Source organism: Salvia hispanica, chromosome 1 (genome assembly GCF_029641045.1).
Source record: "Salvia hispanica isolate PSC_SH4W2 chromosome 1, Shi_PSC_v1, whole genome shotgun sequence".
Taxonomy (NCBI): Eukaryota; Viridiplantae; Streptophyta; class Magnoliopsida; order Lamiales; family Lamiaceae; genus Salvia; species Salvia hispanica.
The window spans coordinates 55,484,996-55,500,204 of record NC_142692.1 but is presented as its reverse complement, the minus strand read 5'-3'; the positions used below and the strand labels follow the sequence as shown (position 1 = coordinate 55,500,204).

Below are 15,209 nucleotides of genomic sequence, written 5' to 3'. Positions count from 1 at the left end.
TAAGACAAATTAGTGCTAAAAATATCAACAGGATCAATATCGGAATTACAACATACTTGAAATTTTACAAATACATAGAAGCAATCACAACAAAAGTTCTCCACTGATTCAACAAATGTAAACATAAATGAACTAATAGTATGCTATGAACAGATTCAGATCCCCTTCTTCAACCTCCTCGTTTCAATTTAATCGAGTCTTCTCAAAAGATACTCAACCTGAACTTGCTTTGTCAATGGCATGATCCAATCCCAGTAAAGATCAGCAACTATGCTTGGGTTTATTTTGTAGACTGCCTCTTCACCACCAGAGAGAGTCACTTCTTGCCCGTATGTTCGGGTTTTCATCTCAACTCTTCTCCTAATAACCTCTTCCACTTCTGGGTATGTCAGCAAATCCATTAGTCCATCTCTGTCCTGCATCATCATACAAAATGTTTAGTCACAAGTTTACCATGAAAGGATGATGGGGAAGAGACACCACTAGCAATGCCAACTTACTTTTGCTTTAATGGCAGCACTGTAGGTATCAGGGGATTCTTGAAATTTCGCTTCAGCTACAAATTTACCATAGTGGATTCTCTTTGACAGAGCCTACAAGCAAAGATAAGGATTTTGATATTTAGAAAACAAAAGATGGGAAAAACATAAAGCAGACTATGATCATTTAACATGAGTTGCGTGATCAAATGTGAAACATACCTGCAAACATATTGTGTCGCATGTAGCAGAGGATCCGCAATTACCATCATCACCTTCTTTAACTAATCTAGGGAGGAGATTCTTGAAATACATGTCCCAAATTTGACCATTAATATTGATAGTGTCTGCTGCAGGATTGAGAACCTGTGGAAGTTTCAAGAACATACTCATTAAAGAGACAAGTTTATCAAAATTAAACAGCTTAGCCAAAAGAACACAATGATTGTATTCACAAATTGTCATCTATGAGATCAATTCATGTATGTCTAGGTGCTTTTGTTTACATCTATCTAGTTATCCTAGATAAGCAAAGCATGAACTTCGATTTAATAGTGTTCGTTCATTACTTCACTCACCTGTGGATACTTAAGTGGAGGCAACACTGGCCCTGGTAAGATATCAGGGAAGAAAGGATGCTCATCTGGACTCTTGTATCTTCCAACCTAAATCAAATACCAATGAAACATGAATAAGCTTAGGATATCGAAAACATTGTGAAACGACTCTGGTGATGTTAAAAACATACTGTTGCGTGAAGCTTTTCGGTTTTTTTAAGCATGTACTCGATCAAAGAGCCGCTGAATCCTTCCACGGAAAAAGCATTAGGATCGTATGTTTCTCCATTGAAACAAAATTGAGCTCTCTCCACAAGACCAAATATAATGCTATCCTCTTGGCGTATCAATGAGTTTCTGATGCCATCAAGGGTATAGCACTCACTCTCATCTATCCTTTGTTTTGGTTCGAATCTGTAGATCCAGCAGATGAGAGAACATAAAATTAGTTGTCCACTAGAAATGTGTGGTGAATGATTTAAACAAGAGGCATCGAGTACAAGTAAGGAGTACTCCCTCCGTCCCATTTTTGCAATCGGCGCTTCGTTTTTGCACTCTTTTGAAAAAATGATACTGTACTGCCTCAATTCGCCATTTAAAAAATTATTCAACCATTTATTTTGTTCCACTTTTATTAAGCGACTATTTACACTCACAATCTATTATAAAACTAATACTTTAAATGGGTCTCACATTGCACTCACTTTCTCTATTTAGTTTTTTCAAAACAGCAAACAATTTTCTAAAATTTATGCCTAAGTCAAAAAGACAATTTAAATAGTGGCGGAGGGAGTATAAAATAGTTAGAGTGGAGATTATTTAAAGCATGAGATAGCATAATTCTCTACAACTTCACTTTAACTATTTTATATTATTAATGAGTGCAGAAATGAGGCGCCGTTTTTTGTGAGAGATTCTCCGATAATGATTAAGAATGCGAAATCCACTGTGTCGCAAATTGAACAATTAAAATACACAAGTATTTGGACAAAACCATGAAAATAGTAGAATTTAGTACCCAAGAGTAGGTGCTGCTGAAGCTCGAGCGCGAATCCTGAAATTGGTGGAGCTCTGAAATGGGAGGGTGCAATTCCTTTCCCAAGATTTGTGTGCGAAACGGGGCGAGGGATTAGAAATGCAGGTGGAAGAGGCAGCAGTCAACAGCTTAGCCTCCATCTCTGAAAGAAAAGTAAAGTAAAATGCAGTTTGGAGAAGAAAAGAAATTTCAGAATGTAAAGTGAAGTGTTGTGGTAGTTGAGAGAAAGATGGGGTAGGTAACAGGTTCCGTGGATGACAAGGTCTCCGAGAGGTTGGTGGCCGTTATTATTTTTATGAATATCTATGACTTGGAAGATGTATATTCCAAAATTCAATCATGCTACTATTACTTGTTAGGCATTTAAAATAGCGAGCCTACCATTTTAATTTTCTTTTATTTTTGTGTTTACAAATACTACGGAATACTATTTTTTCTATCCCAAAAAATATGAATATTTGATTCGACCTAAATTTTAGTTAAAAAATGGCAAAACACATTCTTAGGTCCTTATATTTTAATCAAAACATAATGTTTATTAGGTTCTTGTACAATTTTTTCGTTTTAATTGGTCCTTATACATTTCTCATAAATTTCATCACATTCTCGTACAATTTTTTCGTTTTAGTAGGTCCTTATATTTTGATTATAACTTTTATTAGGTACTTATACAATTTTTTTATTTTAAGATTTTCTTTTACATTTATCTTAGATAATAATTTATATTTAATTAAATTTAATGAACCTTTTAATTTTATTATTTAACATATCTTATGATTATAAATATTAGGGAAACGTATCTTTCAATATAAATATAAATAATCAATTGAAAATTCGAATAGTTATTCTATAAAAAACTTCGATTTTTATCTTCAATCATCACGGTTAATCTTTTTATTATTCTCTACAACTTATTGAGATTATCGGATAACAAGATGATATTATCTTTATAGACTATGTTAAGTTAAATAATGGAATATTAAAAAGTTTAATAAGTTTAATTAAATTTAGATTATTATCCAAGATAAATGTAAAAAAAAGTCCCTAAAATAAAAGATTGTACAAGGACCTAATGAAAGTTATGATAAAAGTATATGGACCTATTAAAACGAAAAATTGTACGAGGATCTAATATCCACGCGGTCGTACAATTCTTCCAAGCCAGTGCATATAATCTGTGCTTCCCAACATTCTAGGAAATTTGTGCGTCCTCTCGTGCAAATTCAGTAGGGACTGATAATCGGCAGCGTACGGCTTTTGCGAATAAGTGTCACTAAAAGCATCCACAACTGCCTTGCAGAACTTCTTTAGACACTCGTGGCCAGTAGTGTCAGCGACGTGGAGATACTAATCGAACATACCCGCCGCACCTTTGTAGGTCAACTACCTAATTGTAGTCGTGCACTTCTGTAGTGTCTATAGTCCTGGTTTGTCGTTGGCATCGGGACGCTGTTGGAAGTGTTCAAATCGTGCCTCCAACGTATTAGCAATGCGCACGAAAAGATCTTGAAAACAGTTATACATCAACATAGCTTACAAAATATATCAATTCAATACATGTACATTGTCAATATGAAATTGTGTTCACATAATATTCACGTCTTCACGCTAATATATTTGATACACTATATTGACAACATGTTCCTTAGCCCTAAATTTGATAGTTGTTATTATCTTTTTAATATTACAAATTAAAAACTGAAAATAACACATGGCAATTTATAGACCATCAGATCACTAAAAATCCTATGATCTTAAATTAGTTGTACTTAGTGTTGGGGTTTGGTGCCCCTTGCAGGGCGAAAGACTTGCACAAACAAATAAATTAGACAAATGATCTGTTTGACCAATTATATGATTAATCAACATGTTAAACACATAATTGAAAGAACGCAAATATTTATGCTTAAAGAATATAAATCCTAAAATATGAATTCTACGCTTTAGGGTTACCGATCTCCAAAGAATCGACGATTACTTGCACATTCTCCACGTGATGATCTTCTGAACTCGACCACGGATTTTTGACTATATCCCATACTTTATTTTTGATCTTAGGGTGGGCTAAACTTATCGAAATTGTCTAGGTCTTGAACAGAGAAGAGACAAAATTCCTAAAAAGCATTCCTCTGAGAAGGGATGAAAATAAATGTAAAGAATTAATTCTATGTCTCATCCACCACTTATAAAGTTTGTGTTAGGTCAGTCAAGGATTTTTGGAGGTTGGACCTGGACCAAACTTATTTGGCTTTTAATAATTAAATTGAGCTCCAATTTAATTCATGCTCAAACATAATATTATAAACAATCACTACGACAATATAATATTGACTGTCTTTCCAATCCCAAATTACGAGTATTTTGGGCGTTCCTCTTTAATACTTCATTCGTCCCATACCATGTGCATTACGAAAATGAAAATTGCACATATTTTTTGGGATAAAGAGAGTATATTATTTTCCTCGCTTAATATATAAATATTCATTAATTAATTTGATTTTGCCACTAACTTTAATTAATTAATTTTTTTTTTCCAAGAGTGGTATAGTTCGAAGTTTCTTGAATAATACTCTCTTGGTCCCTAAAAAGTAGACAACATTTGAAACAAAACGAGTTTTAATGCACAATTGGTAAAATAAGAGAGAGAGAAACATAGAAAGAAAGAGTGATTGAAGTATTGTTAGTACAGAATGAAACTTACCTCATGAGAGAGACTAAAGTTTCCTTGAATAGAATTGGTCTATTTTTAAGGGACATCCAAAAATGGCAAATGTGGTCTATTTTTAAGTAACAGATGTAGTATATACTTTTAGAATAAATAAAAATTTGACACAATTATATTTTTTGTTAAAAAAAATTTAACATAATTATTTAGATGGAAAATAATAAAGAGAAAAAGGATGGAAAATAATAAAGAAAAAATGAAGAGAGAAAATGCAGGAGATATATTATAATATTTGAAATAACTTTTCTTTATATAGATATGGATCTATTTGTCCACTTTATAGTGATGTATTAAGAAATGTAGCATATAATGTATTAGGTGATCCCTTCCGATGAAATCAAGACGCAAATTTGCTACCCTTGACAATTTTGAAGTCCAAACCAATATATGCCACATTATAGTGGTAAGTACTTGATGCACTATTTTTAGTACTAAATAAACCAGTATACAGAGTATATATAGTATAGCTAAAGGTCAGTACCGGATATCGAATACGGGGAAAACAAACACAGACTGTCTATCTTCTACTAAGACTCAATTACTATCTGGAAGAACCGAAAGATTTTGAAAACTTTTGAAAATGTTGAAAGCAATAGAAAGCAATTAACAACTGAATGCAAATAAATTACGGAGATAAAATATAGAGATAAGGGAAATTCCAGGGATGTGTGTTCACAGTTATGGTTATACAAATTCCAAACTACAATACCCTAGCACAGTTATTACTTTGATAGAACGAGTCACCTAGCTTATGCTCATGCGATACAAACGTTGATTACAATATTAGGGTTGTCAATCCTAACACGTAACTCCAAAAAGCTCCTAATACCCTTAAAAAGTCCCCACTCTCAATTAACAGTACCGTTTTAAGGGAAGCTAACTGCAGCGTCTACTAAGTGAACCTAACTCGCTAGAACTCTCTCACAGTTATGAAGCAAGTTGTATTAAATCATACATAATTGTGTCACTCAATCATGTAGCGTCAAGATTACTTAGGGAAGAAACAAAGTAAAAACAAAACGGATATTAAATACAAAACTGGAATTGTATAACCAAAGTCGTTACTAACACATCCCTAGAATCCTATGAGTTTAGTTACACATAATGAAATAAGCTAAACACATAGATTGAAGGGAAGACAATTTGAACATAAAACTAAAGAAAATAAAACCCGTAGGTTGAATCCTTGTCGTTTTTGATGTTCTTGAAATCCTTCTTCAACTCCTTGCACAATGACGTACTCTAGCTTTTAATCTCTGGAAATTTATGTTGCAAAAACAAGCTCTAATTTGATGAAGCTTGAGTTCATATTTATAGGGGAAAGTCAATCCTCATTACAGAAGGAAAAGATCTTCAAAATATGGTAAATCTTGGAGCAGATCAAGGGCAATTCGGATTCGCCGCCTTTCTAGGCGGGCCCCTGCACCTTTGCCGGCGGTCACCGCGTTGCAGTCCAGAGTCTCAGTACCTTCCGCGGCGGGCCGCCGCATGTCCTCCGGCGGTCGCCGGACGAGACTCATTTCCAAGCGTGAATTTCCGAAGCGGGCTGCTACAGAGCACTGAACGCCGGGCGCCGGCGGTCGCCGTATGACTTGTGCTGGTCGCCAGTCGCCGTCTGAATTCCAGATTTCCAAACTTTGTGTTTTGACTCCCTTTTTCGGCTCAAATATGCTCATTTCTCACAAAACACGTCAAAATACCAAAATGTATAAAATATGCAATTATTGGACATGTAGAGTGACTTTGACATAAAAAATGGACCAAATTATGGCCTTAAAACAGTGCAAAATCCGAGCGTATCAGTACTCCCTCCATCCTATTGAAAATAACTCATTTTTCTTTTTGGTTTGTTTCATCCAAGATGACTTATTTCTTAAAATAGAAATACTTTTTTCTCTATTTTATTCTCTCTCTCTTACTTTACTCTCTCCACCTAACACACAAAATATAAAAACTACATAAAATTCCATGCCACTCAAGGAAGGGATCATCTTCCTTGAGACGGAGGGAGTACATAAAATTGGATCATCTCCCGCCTATATTGAGGCCCAGCCCGGCCCATGCCCATGTCAGAAGTGGGCTGGGCTGGGCCGGGTTTTTTAAAATTTTGCTTAGCCCGGCCCAGCCTAGGCCCGAGCTGGGCTTATTGACTTTATATTAACAATATTTTTTATATTCTTTATTCTATTTAAAAGAAAGTGTATAGGTAAAGGAATAACCAATATTGTTAGTTTTGTTAGTAGATAATGACACATGAGTTGATGTTTCATTTTATAATTACAAATATATGAACCTAACAAATTTAAAAAAATTTATAATTATTCATCAAATATCAAGGTTTGAATACGTAATATTCTTAAAGTTAAACTTCAAAATCATCTTTTTTACCTCTTAGATAAAAAACATATACAAGACAAAAAATTAGATATAGTCAAAATTGAATGTCGCAATCATGATTTAGTAGGAAACTTTTGTTGATATTAAACTATTACTGTTTGAATCCATTCGGAGACACCAAACAAATTGGAATAATAGACAAAATTAACATGTCTCTTGCACAAGATGACATGTATAAATAGGGATATATACTATTATTAGTAATTGATCACCTAATTACATTAATAAACACTAATTATAGAAGGTGGGCCTCTGATGGGCTCGGGCCTGGGCTAGTCCTGGGCCTGGGCCGGGCTTGGGACTGGGCTGGGCTTCAGATGATCCTGGGTCTAGCCCAGGCCTGGGTTTACAAAACAGCCCAATTGGAGCCCATCTCAACTAATGAGCCCAGCTCAAGCCCGCTTCATTTCACTGGTTGGTCGGGCCTGAGCCGAGAGCTGGGCGGGCCAGCCCGGCCCAGTTGACATCTCTACCCACAATAGTATTAACTAGTATAGGGAAGTAAGGATTGTTCCCACAGAGATGATGTGTTTTACATTTGTTGTGGACACGAATGGGAATGGTTGCGGCCACGCAATCCAGGGGGTGGGTAAGTTGAACTACTTGACTTGAGAAAACTAAACTAAGTAAACTGATCAACTCGCTAAAGCTTAACTGGAAACCACTTGATCAACTCATACTAAAACTTCCAGTCACCTGCAAAATGTACGATAAAGTAAAACTTTTCTAACAACTTCATCTTCTTCACATCAAAAGCAAAGTAAAAGCAGATTTGAACAATTACGAGCAACGGAACATTATAACAACCTGTACTTAAATCTACTCCTAAGATCTAAACTACGACTACGTAACTGAGAAACTAAGCCATAATCATGCAGAAATCACAAACAACTATCAGATCTAAATCAAACATTTTAACAAAGATCGAAATCATAACACTAAATTTACTAAATAAAAAACATCGATAGTCGGCAACAGCAAATGCAAACTGAAAATAGACAAATAAAAACAGAGATTGTTTCATCGCCTCTTCTCGAAGCGGAATAATAGAACAAAAGGATTAAGATGACAAAAACCAACACCAAAACACCACTAAACTAAACTAAACAGGAACCAAGCGTGTATGCAGCGGAATTTTGGAGAGTGGAGTGTTGGGAGCTCCCATTTTAGCTCTGGAAGAGAGCTAAAAACTAATGAGTGTCACCGGTTGGAAGCTGCCTCCTTCCTCCTGAAGGGGTTGGCAGCGGAAGCGCTCACATAAATCATTTACATAATAATTCAGATCTATTTAGCGGATTATTTAGACAAATTCTATTCGCGTAATTATCACATGTATCATGCTCATAACTCAAATAATAACATGCTTTAAATTAATTAAAACCTAAAACATGCTTTTCTAAGGTTTAGCCATTATACCTTGATGGTTCTCCAAAGAATCGAAGATAGCTAGCGCCTTCTCCACGTGAAGATCTTTAGTACAAAACCACGGATCTTCTGACTGGTTCCCAGACTGTGGACTGATATCAGGGTGGGCTGATCTCACCAGTGCACTAGGACTTAAATAGAGAAGACAGAAATCCTTTCCCTCGGAGGAGAGAAAATTCGACCACCACTAGGAGTAGGGGGGCCTAAAATTTTAAAGAAAAATTAAGTATGTTTTCTGTCTCCTTTATTCTCCTATTTATAATAAGTCACATATTGGGTCCAGACAGGGATCTATGGAAGGCTTTGGATATGGGCTCCTCCAATTAGCTTTTTACTAATTAAATTAAACCCAATTTAATATAAGCTTAAAATTGGAATATTACGAGCAGCCACTACAGAGGTAATACTGCACTCCCCATCCAAATCCGAAATTATAAGTACTTCGGGTTTTCCAATACTATATATTTATTTCCCGCGCTTAAGATAGAAACATCCATTAATTAATTATTGTCTGCTATGGACTTAATTAATTAATATCTTATTTATTCCAAGAGAGGACTCAACAACAAAATCTTATTTATTATTCATAGAGTAATTAAACTCCAACTAGCTAGGTTCCGAATAATAAAACCTTATTTCAAGCTTCTCTTGAGGATGTTATCAAACGAGACTCACCTCGCGCACGATTCAACATAATAGCAATCCTAGCACCGCTAGATATTAATCATCACAACCCAATATACCAGGCTTATTGGGTTACGAAAAACCCGCACCATTTGGTAAGTCAAAGTAGTCCATAATCAATACCGTATGCTCAATGCTATCGTACATTGATTGAGAAATAATTTACGAGACCTCGTCTTTCAGTAGATAGCCTAAAGACTGTCTCGCTGTTAGATCCATGCAGTGCTATACCACACCAATGTCATCTTATTTCAGTAAGGCTTAGAAATAATCGGACTGACATTGCAACCTTTCACGATAGGTAGTCTAAGCCTATCTAGGTTGTGAAATTATTCTTTTTCTTTGTTTAGAACTGACTGTGTTACCTTAAAGTGAACGACGCCCACAACCGGTCTACTAAAACAAAGACTTAGACTTTGTTAAGTTACTTATACATTTAAATATGCAATAAACATCTATTAAATGTAAAACATAACAACATTATGACAAAAATAGTCTGTTTATTCCTTTGGAAAATAATATAAGAGTTTTAACAGTATTCAATCACTCGAAAGGTGATTTCTAGTATACAAACTCTAACACCTCCTTCTCTATTTCCATTTGTAGGAAGGCGTGGGGTCTTGATCCTTAGGGCATTTTTCTCTGAAAAGTCTGATTCACCCTTTACCCCTGGGGATCTTTCATGTGTGACGCATCAGTCTTCTAATTGAGTGCTCCTGCATGCCATTTGATCCAACTTGATCCGTTTGCGCATTTGACTCCTTATCCTGATCCACTCGTCCGCCCAGCTGATCAACTCGTTTTCTAAAAATGGCGGTCTTTCATACACACTTGGCTCAAAATTAGACGTTAGTTTACAGAATTTGATGTAGTTTTATGATAGAACACATGCGTGAAACGAGCCTCATCAAATTATTAACTTCATTATAAGATCTACGTAGTCCATATTTATTAAATTAAATCCACTAGCATGAATATATCAATAGGGATGTATTAATATGATAACTGCATTTATAATGACAACATACTAGTAATATAAATCCTTAGATTAGAGAATCCGATGGCTAAGAAACTGCCACGTTGCCAATTTAATTTTAAAAAATTGAAATTATGTGAAAGGTTAGAATTGGAACTCTTAATATGGGCAGTTATTCTATTCCCCTCAATCACGTTATTTTCCTACTTTTCTCAATCCTAATTTGACGTTCGATATTCACAAAATCTCCTCCACGATCTTCACAAATAACCCCAACAATTCTTCAATTCTCTATAATCAGTTGAATAATACACTCTTGATTCCACACAATCCAACGTTCCTGGAGTTTCTTCAATTATTCAATTAGAGATCTATTGAATCACCTCTGATTTGGAGATGATAGTCAATTTCTTAGTTCAACGATTGAATCAATCCTTTTACCTTCCTGACGCATGCTATGTTTTGCCGTTGCTGCTGGTATCGTAGTCATTGCTGGATTTCAATTTATTTTTCCATTGAAGCAATTATGTGATGCTCTTATTGCTCTGCCTTCTTTGTTGGCTTTGATTAGAACTTGTTCAGTTGAGTGTGTTCCGATTTGTGTTGAAATTACATGTTATTTGCTATGAATTGAGTTTTTTTTGTTTATGAACATTGATTGCTGTTCAAATTAGTTTGCTATAAATTGAGTTTTTTTGTGTTGAAATTATATGTTACTCCCTCAGTCCCGCTTTAGCAGTCCTAGTTACTTTTGAGCACTCATTTTGTAAAAATGATAATAAATAACTAAAGTGGAGAAATGGTAAAGTTAGAGAGAGAATAATGTAGAGAATAGTCTTATTTACATTATCTCTCTTTTACTTTACCATTTCTCCACTTTAATTATTTATTATCATTTTTACAAAACGAGTGCTCAAAAGTAACTGAGACTGCTAAAGTGGGACGGAGGGAGTATTTGCTATGAATTGAGTTTTTTTTTTATGAACATATTGATTGCTGTTCAAATTCGTTGTGATTCATTTTTTATTAAGTTCTTATGGCCATACTCTGTTTTTTACCAGATTGCTGCATTATGTGGTACATATTGCAGTGCACCATATGGTTAATTGCATTCAATTACAGGTTAGGGAAACAGTTTTGCAGGCTGATTGGTGTCCATAAAGGAGAAGGTCGTGAAGTTGATGTCCAAACCATTGCGTCGGTGTGGAAAATGTTGAGAAATGTGTCCCATGACTCTAGAAGTTGTGCCAGACAAAAGGAATAAGAGAGAACTTAGTTTTTATTTCGAAGTACTTGAAGATTACAGTTGTATTTTTTTTTTACCTTACTATATGTTAGAGTTTGTATACTAGAAATCACGTATCGAGTGATTGAATACTGTAAAACTCTTATATTATTTTCCAAGGAATAAAACCGATTATTTTTGTCATAATGTTGTTATGTTTTACATTTAATGGATGATAATGCATGTTTAAATGTATAAGTTAACTTAACAAAGTCTAAGTCTTTGTTTTAGTAGACCGGTTGTGGGCGTCGTCCACTTTAAGGTAACACGGTCAGTTCTAAACAAAGAAAAAGATGAATTTCACAACCTAGATGGAATTTGACTATCCATCGAGAAAGGTTGCAATGTCAGTCCGCATATTTCTAAGCCTTACTGAAATAAGATGACATTGGTGTGGTATAGCACTGAACGGATCTAACAACAAGACTTGTCCTTGGGCTATCTACTGAAAGACGAGGTCTTGATAATATTTGTTTCTTAATTAATGTAGGTTAGCATTGAGCATACGGTATTGATTATGTACTACTTTGACTTATCAAATGGTGTGGGTTTTTCGTAACCCAATTATCCTGATATATTGGGTAGTGGTGATCAATATCAAGCGGTGCTAGGATTGCTATTATATTGAATCGTGCACGAGGAGAGTCTCGTTTGATAATTTCCTCAAGAGGAGCGCGAAACAAGGTTTTATTATTATAAACCTAGCTAGTTGAAGTTTGATTACTCTATGAATAATAAATAAGCGTTTCATGCTAACTCCACTCTTGGAATTAATAAGAAGTTAATTAATTAAGTCAATAGCAGACATTAATTAATTAATGGACATTTTAATCTTAAGCACGGGAAATGAAAGTTAAACGGAAACCCGGATTACTTGTAATTTCGGATTTGGATGGGGAGAGTTCAATATTACTTCTGTAGTGGCTGCTCGTAATATTCCAATTATAACTAATATTAAATTGTGGGTTCAATTTAATTAGTAAAAAGTAAATTGGATGAGCCCATATCCAAAACCTTCCATAGATCCCTGTCTGGGCTCAAAAGGAACTTAATATAAATAGGAGAATAAAGGAGACAGAAATAACACAATTTTCATTATTAAAATTTTCGAAATTTTCAGCCCTAAGCTGAAGAGAATTTCGAATTCCTCTCCTATTCCAAAAAGGATTTCTTCTGTCTTCTTTATTTAAGTCCTAGTATTCTAGTAAGATCAGCCCACACTGATATTGGGATACAGTTCGGGAACCAGAGAGAAGATTTGTGGTCTAGTACTCAAAGCATCACGTGGAGAAGAAGCTAGCCATCTTCAATTCTTTGGAGAATTAATTAGGTATTTTTCTGCTCCGTAGAAAAGCATATTTTAGGTTTCATTATTCTTAAAGCATGATTAATTCAAGTTATGAGCATGATACATGTGATAATTACGCGAATAGGTTTTGTCTAAATTATCTACTAAATAGATCTGATTATTATGTGATTGATTTATATGAGCGCTTCCGCTGCCAGCACCTTCACTATATTGCAGTTTAAGTCCATGAATATTGCATTGTTACCACATAGTATTTGGAGTTTATTGTTTTTTTACCTTACTATATTGCAGTTTAAGTCCATGAATATTGCATTGTTACCACATAGTATTGTTACCACATAGTATTTGGAGTTTATTGAAATGGTTGTAGATATGTTCTCAGTGTATTGCCTACAATTGCTTTTGCTTTGTGGTATGCAGTCTTCAGTGAATTACATTAGTACTTGCATAATATAGTATAATTAATTGGTAATTTTATACTATTGGTCCGAGATTGCATTCCCATTAATTGGAAATTTATACTAATGGTATGAGATTGCATTCCTATTAATTGGTTACTTCTTCCTTATTAGTTCAACTAGTATTATCATCCGTGCTATGTACGGCTCCTATAATTTTCATGTAATAATTACATATTTATAATAAGTCGATGGAAAGAACTGATATCATTGAGTAAGTTGAAAAATAAAAACTATATAAAATAACATTTTATTAGATAAATAAAATAATATTATAATTAAATATAAATTAAAAAAATCCAAATGTTAGATTAGTACACCTTAAAGTATAGCAATCATACTTTAATCAATACAAATTTGATCACAACTTATAATATTCAACTAAACAAAATTTCATTAGTGAAGAACGAAAACTAGTATTTTAAAAATAGTAATCCAATATGAGTAAGCGATTGGTCTTGATTTTTGATATTGTTAATTGGGTTATCTCACCCGTACCCCCGGCGACAACCACCTCTTATCACGCTAACTCCTCCGGCTCATAACATCAAAGTCGCGGCTCCACAACCTTTTCATTGGTTGTTGATACCCTAAAAAAAATTTGGAATAAATAATTTACGAGACCTCGTCTTTCAGTAGATAGCTTAAAGACTGTCTCGCTGTTAGATCCATTCAGTGCTATACCACACCAATGTCATCTTATTTCAGTAAGGCTTAGAAATAATCGGACTGACATTGCAACCTTTCACGATAGGTAGTCTAAGCCTATCTAGGTTGTGAAATTATTCTTTTTCTTTGTTTAGAACTGACCGTGTTACCTTAAAGTGAACGACGCCCACAACCGGTCTACTAAAACAAAGACTTAGACTTTGTTAAGTTACTTATACATTTAAATATGCAATAAACATCTATTAAATGTAAAACATAACAACATTATGACAAAAATAATCTGTTTATTCCTTTGGAAAATAATATAAGAGTTTTAACAGTATTCAATCACTCGAAAGGTGATTTCTAGTATACAAACTCTATCAATCTCCCACTTATACTCAAAAAAGCTTTCGAGTATACAAAAAAAATGTGCACTACGTCTAATTCTCCCACTTATACTGAAAGCGAGTTGAGGTCTCGAGCGAGTCGAACTCACATCCCTTCTACATGGCGCTCGAACGGTTTGACCGCCAATGCCTTAGTAAAAGGATCTGCCAGGTTGTTCTCTGACGCAATCTTGACCACTTGTATGTCTCCAATCTGCACTATATCTCTGATGATGTGATACTTCCTCTCAATGTGTTTGCTCGCTTTGTGAGCTCTTGGTTCCTTCGAATTTGCCACAGCACCAGAATTGTCACAATAAATGGACATACAACCTCCTTTGCAGCCTCCGAAGCAGCCACATATTCAGCTTCCATGGTAGAGTCTGCAATTCATTTCTGCTTTACACTTTTCCAAATTACGGCTCCACCTCCTAAGGTAAACACATAACCAGAAGTAGATTTCCTCGAGTCTTGATCTGCTTGAAAGTCTGAATCAGTATATCCCAAAGGACATAGCTCGCCTGCTTTGTAAACTAGAACATAGTCCTTAGTCCGTTTAAGGTACTTGAGTATGTTCTTTACTGCAGTCCAATCTCCTTGGCCAGGATTTGACTGATATCTTGCTACCATGCCAACAACAAAGCAAATATCAGGCCTTATACAAAGCATAACATACATGAGACTACCAACTGCCGAAACGTATGGTATCCTTCTCATCTCTGCCATCTCAGATGCAGTCTTAGGACACATCTCTTGAGATAAATGGATGCCATGTCTAAAAGGTAAGAAACCTTTATTGGCATCTTGCATGCTAAAACGACTAAGTACAGTGTCAATGTAG

General features: G+C 34.9%; 1 protein-coding gene and 1 long non-coding RNA gene across 2 annotated transcripts; one reads left to right on the top strand and one right to left on the bottom strand.

Annotated features, from left to right (window-relative positions):
- Positions 1-2,350, bottom strand: LOC125219248 (chorismate mutase 1, chloroplastic-like). Its single transcript, XM_048121171.2, has 6 exons — positions 2,055-2,350; positions 1,228-1,450; positions 1,058-1,144; positions 702-845; positions 501-593; positions 1-416 (listed from the first exon to the last, which is right to left on the bottom strand). Exons 1-6 carry the CDS (start codon positions 2,210-2,212, stop codon positions 189-191), a joined length of 933 nt encoding a protein of 310 aa, XP_047977128.1. The 5' UTR covers positions 2,213-2,350; the 3' UTR covers positions 1-188.
- Positions 2,351-10,559: 8,209 nt separating this feature from the next.
- LOC148934174 (uncharacterized) lies at positions 10,560-11,711 on the top strand. Its single transcript, XR_016135974.1, has 2 exons — positions 10,560-10,756; positions 11,402-11,711. It is a non-coding gene; the product is annotated as an uncharacterized LOC148934174 (long non-coding RNA).
- Positions 11,712-15,209: the final 3,498 nt, after the last annotated feature.

What these genes read in the sequence shown, in the direction of transcription:
- LOC125219248 (XM_048121171.2), bottom strand. Translation starts at nt 2,212, where the DNA reads ATGGAGGCTAAGCTGTTGACTGCTGCCTCTTCCACCTGCATTTCTAAT. An exon ending in CTCCACTTAAGTATCCACAG is followed by an intron (nt 846 to 1,057) that starts GTGAGTGAAGTA and finishes AAACTTCCACAG; the next exon opens with GTTCTCAATCCTGCAGCAGA. An exon ending in GCGACACAATATGTTTGCAG is followed by an intron (nt 594 to 701) that starts GTATGTTTCACA and finishes CTTTGCTTGTAG; the next exon opens with GCTCTGTCAAAGAGAATCCA.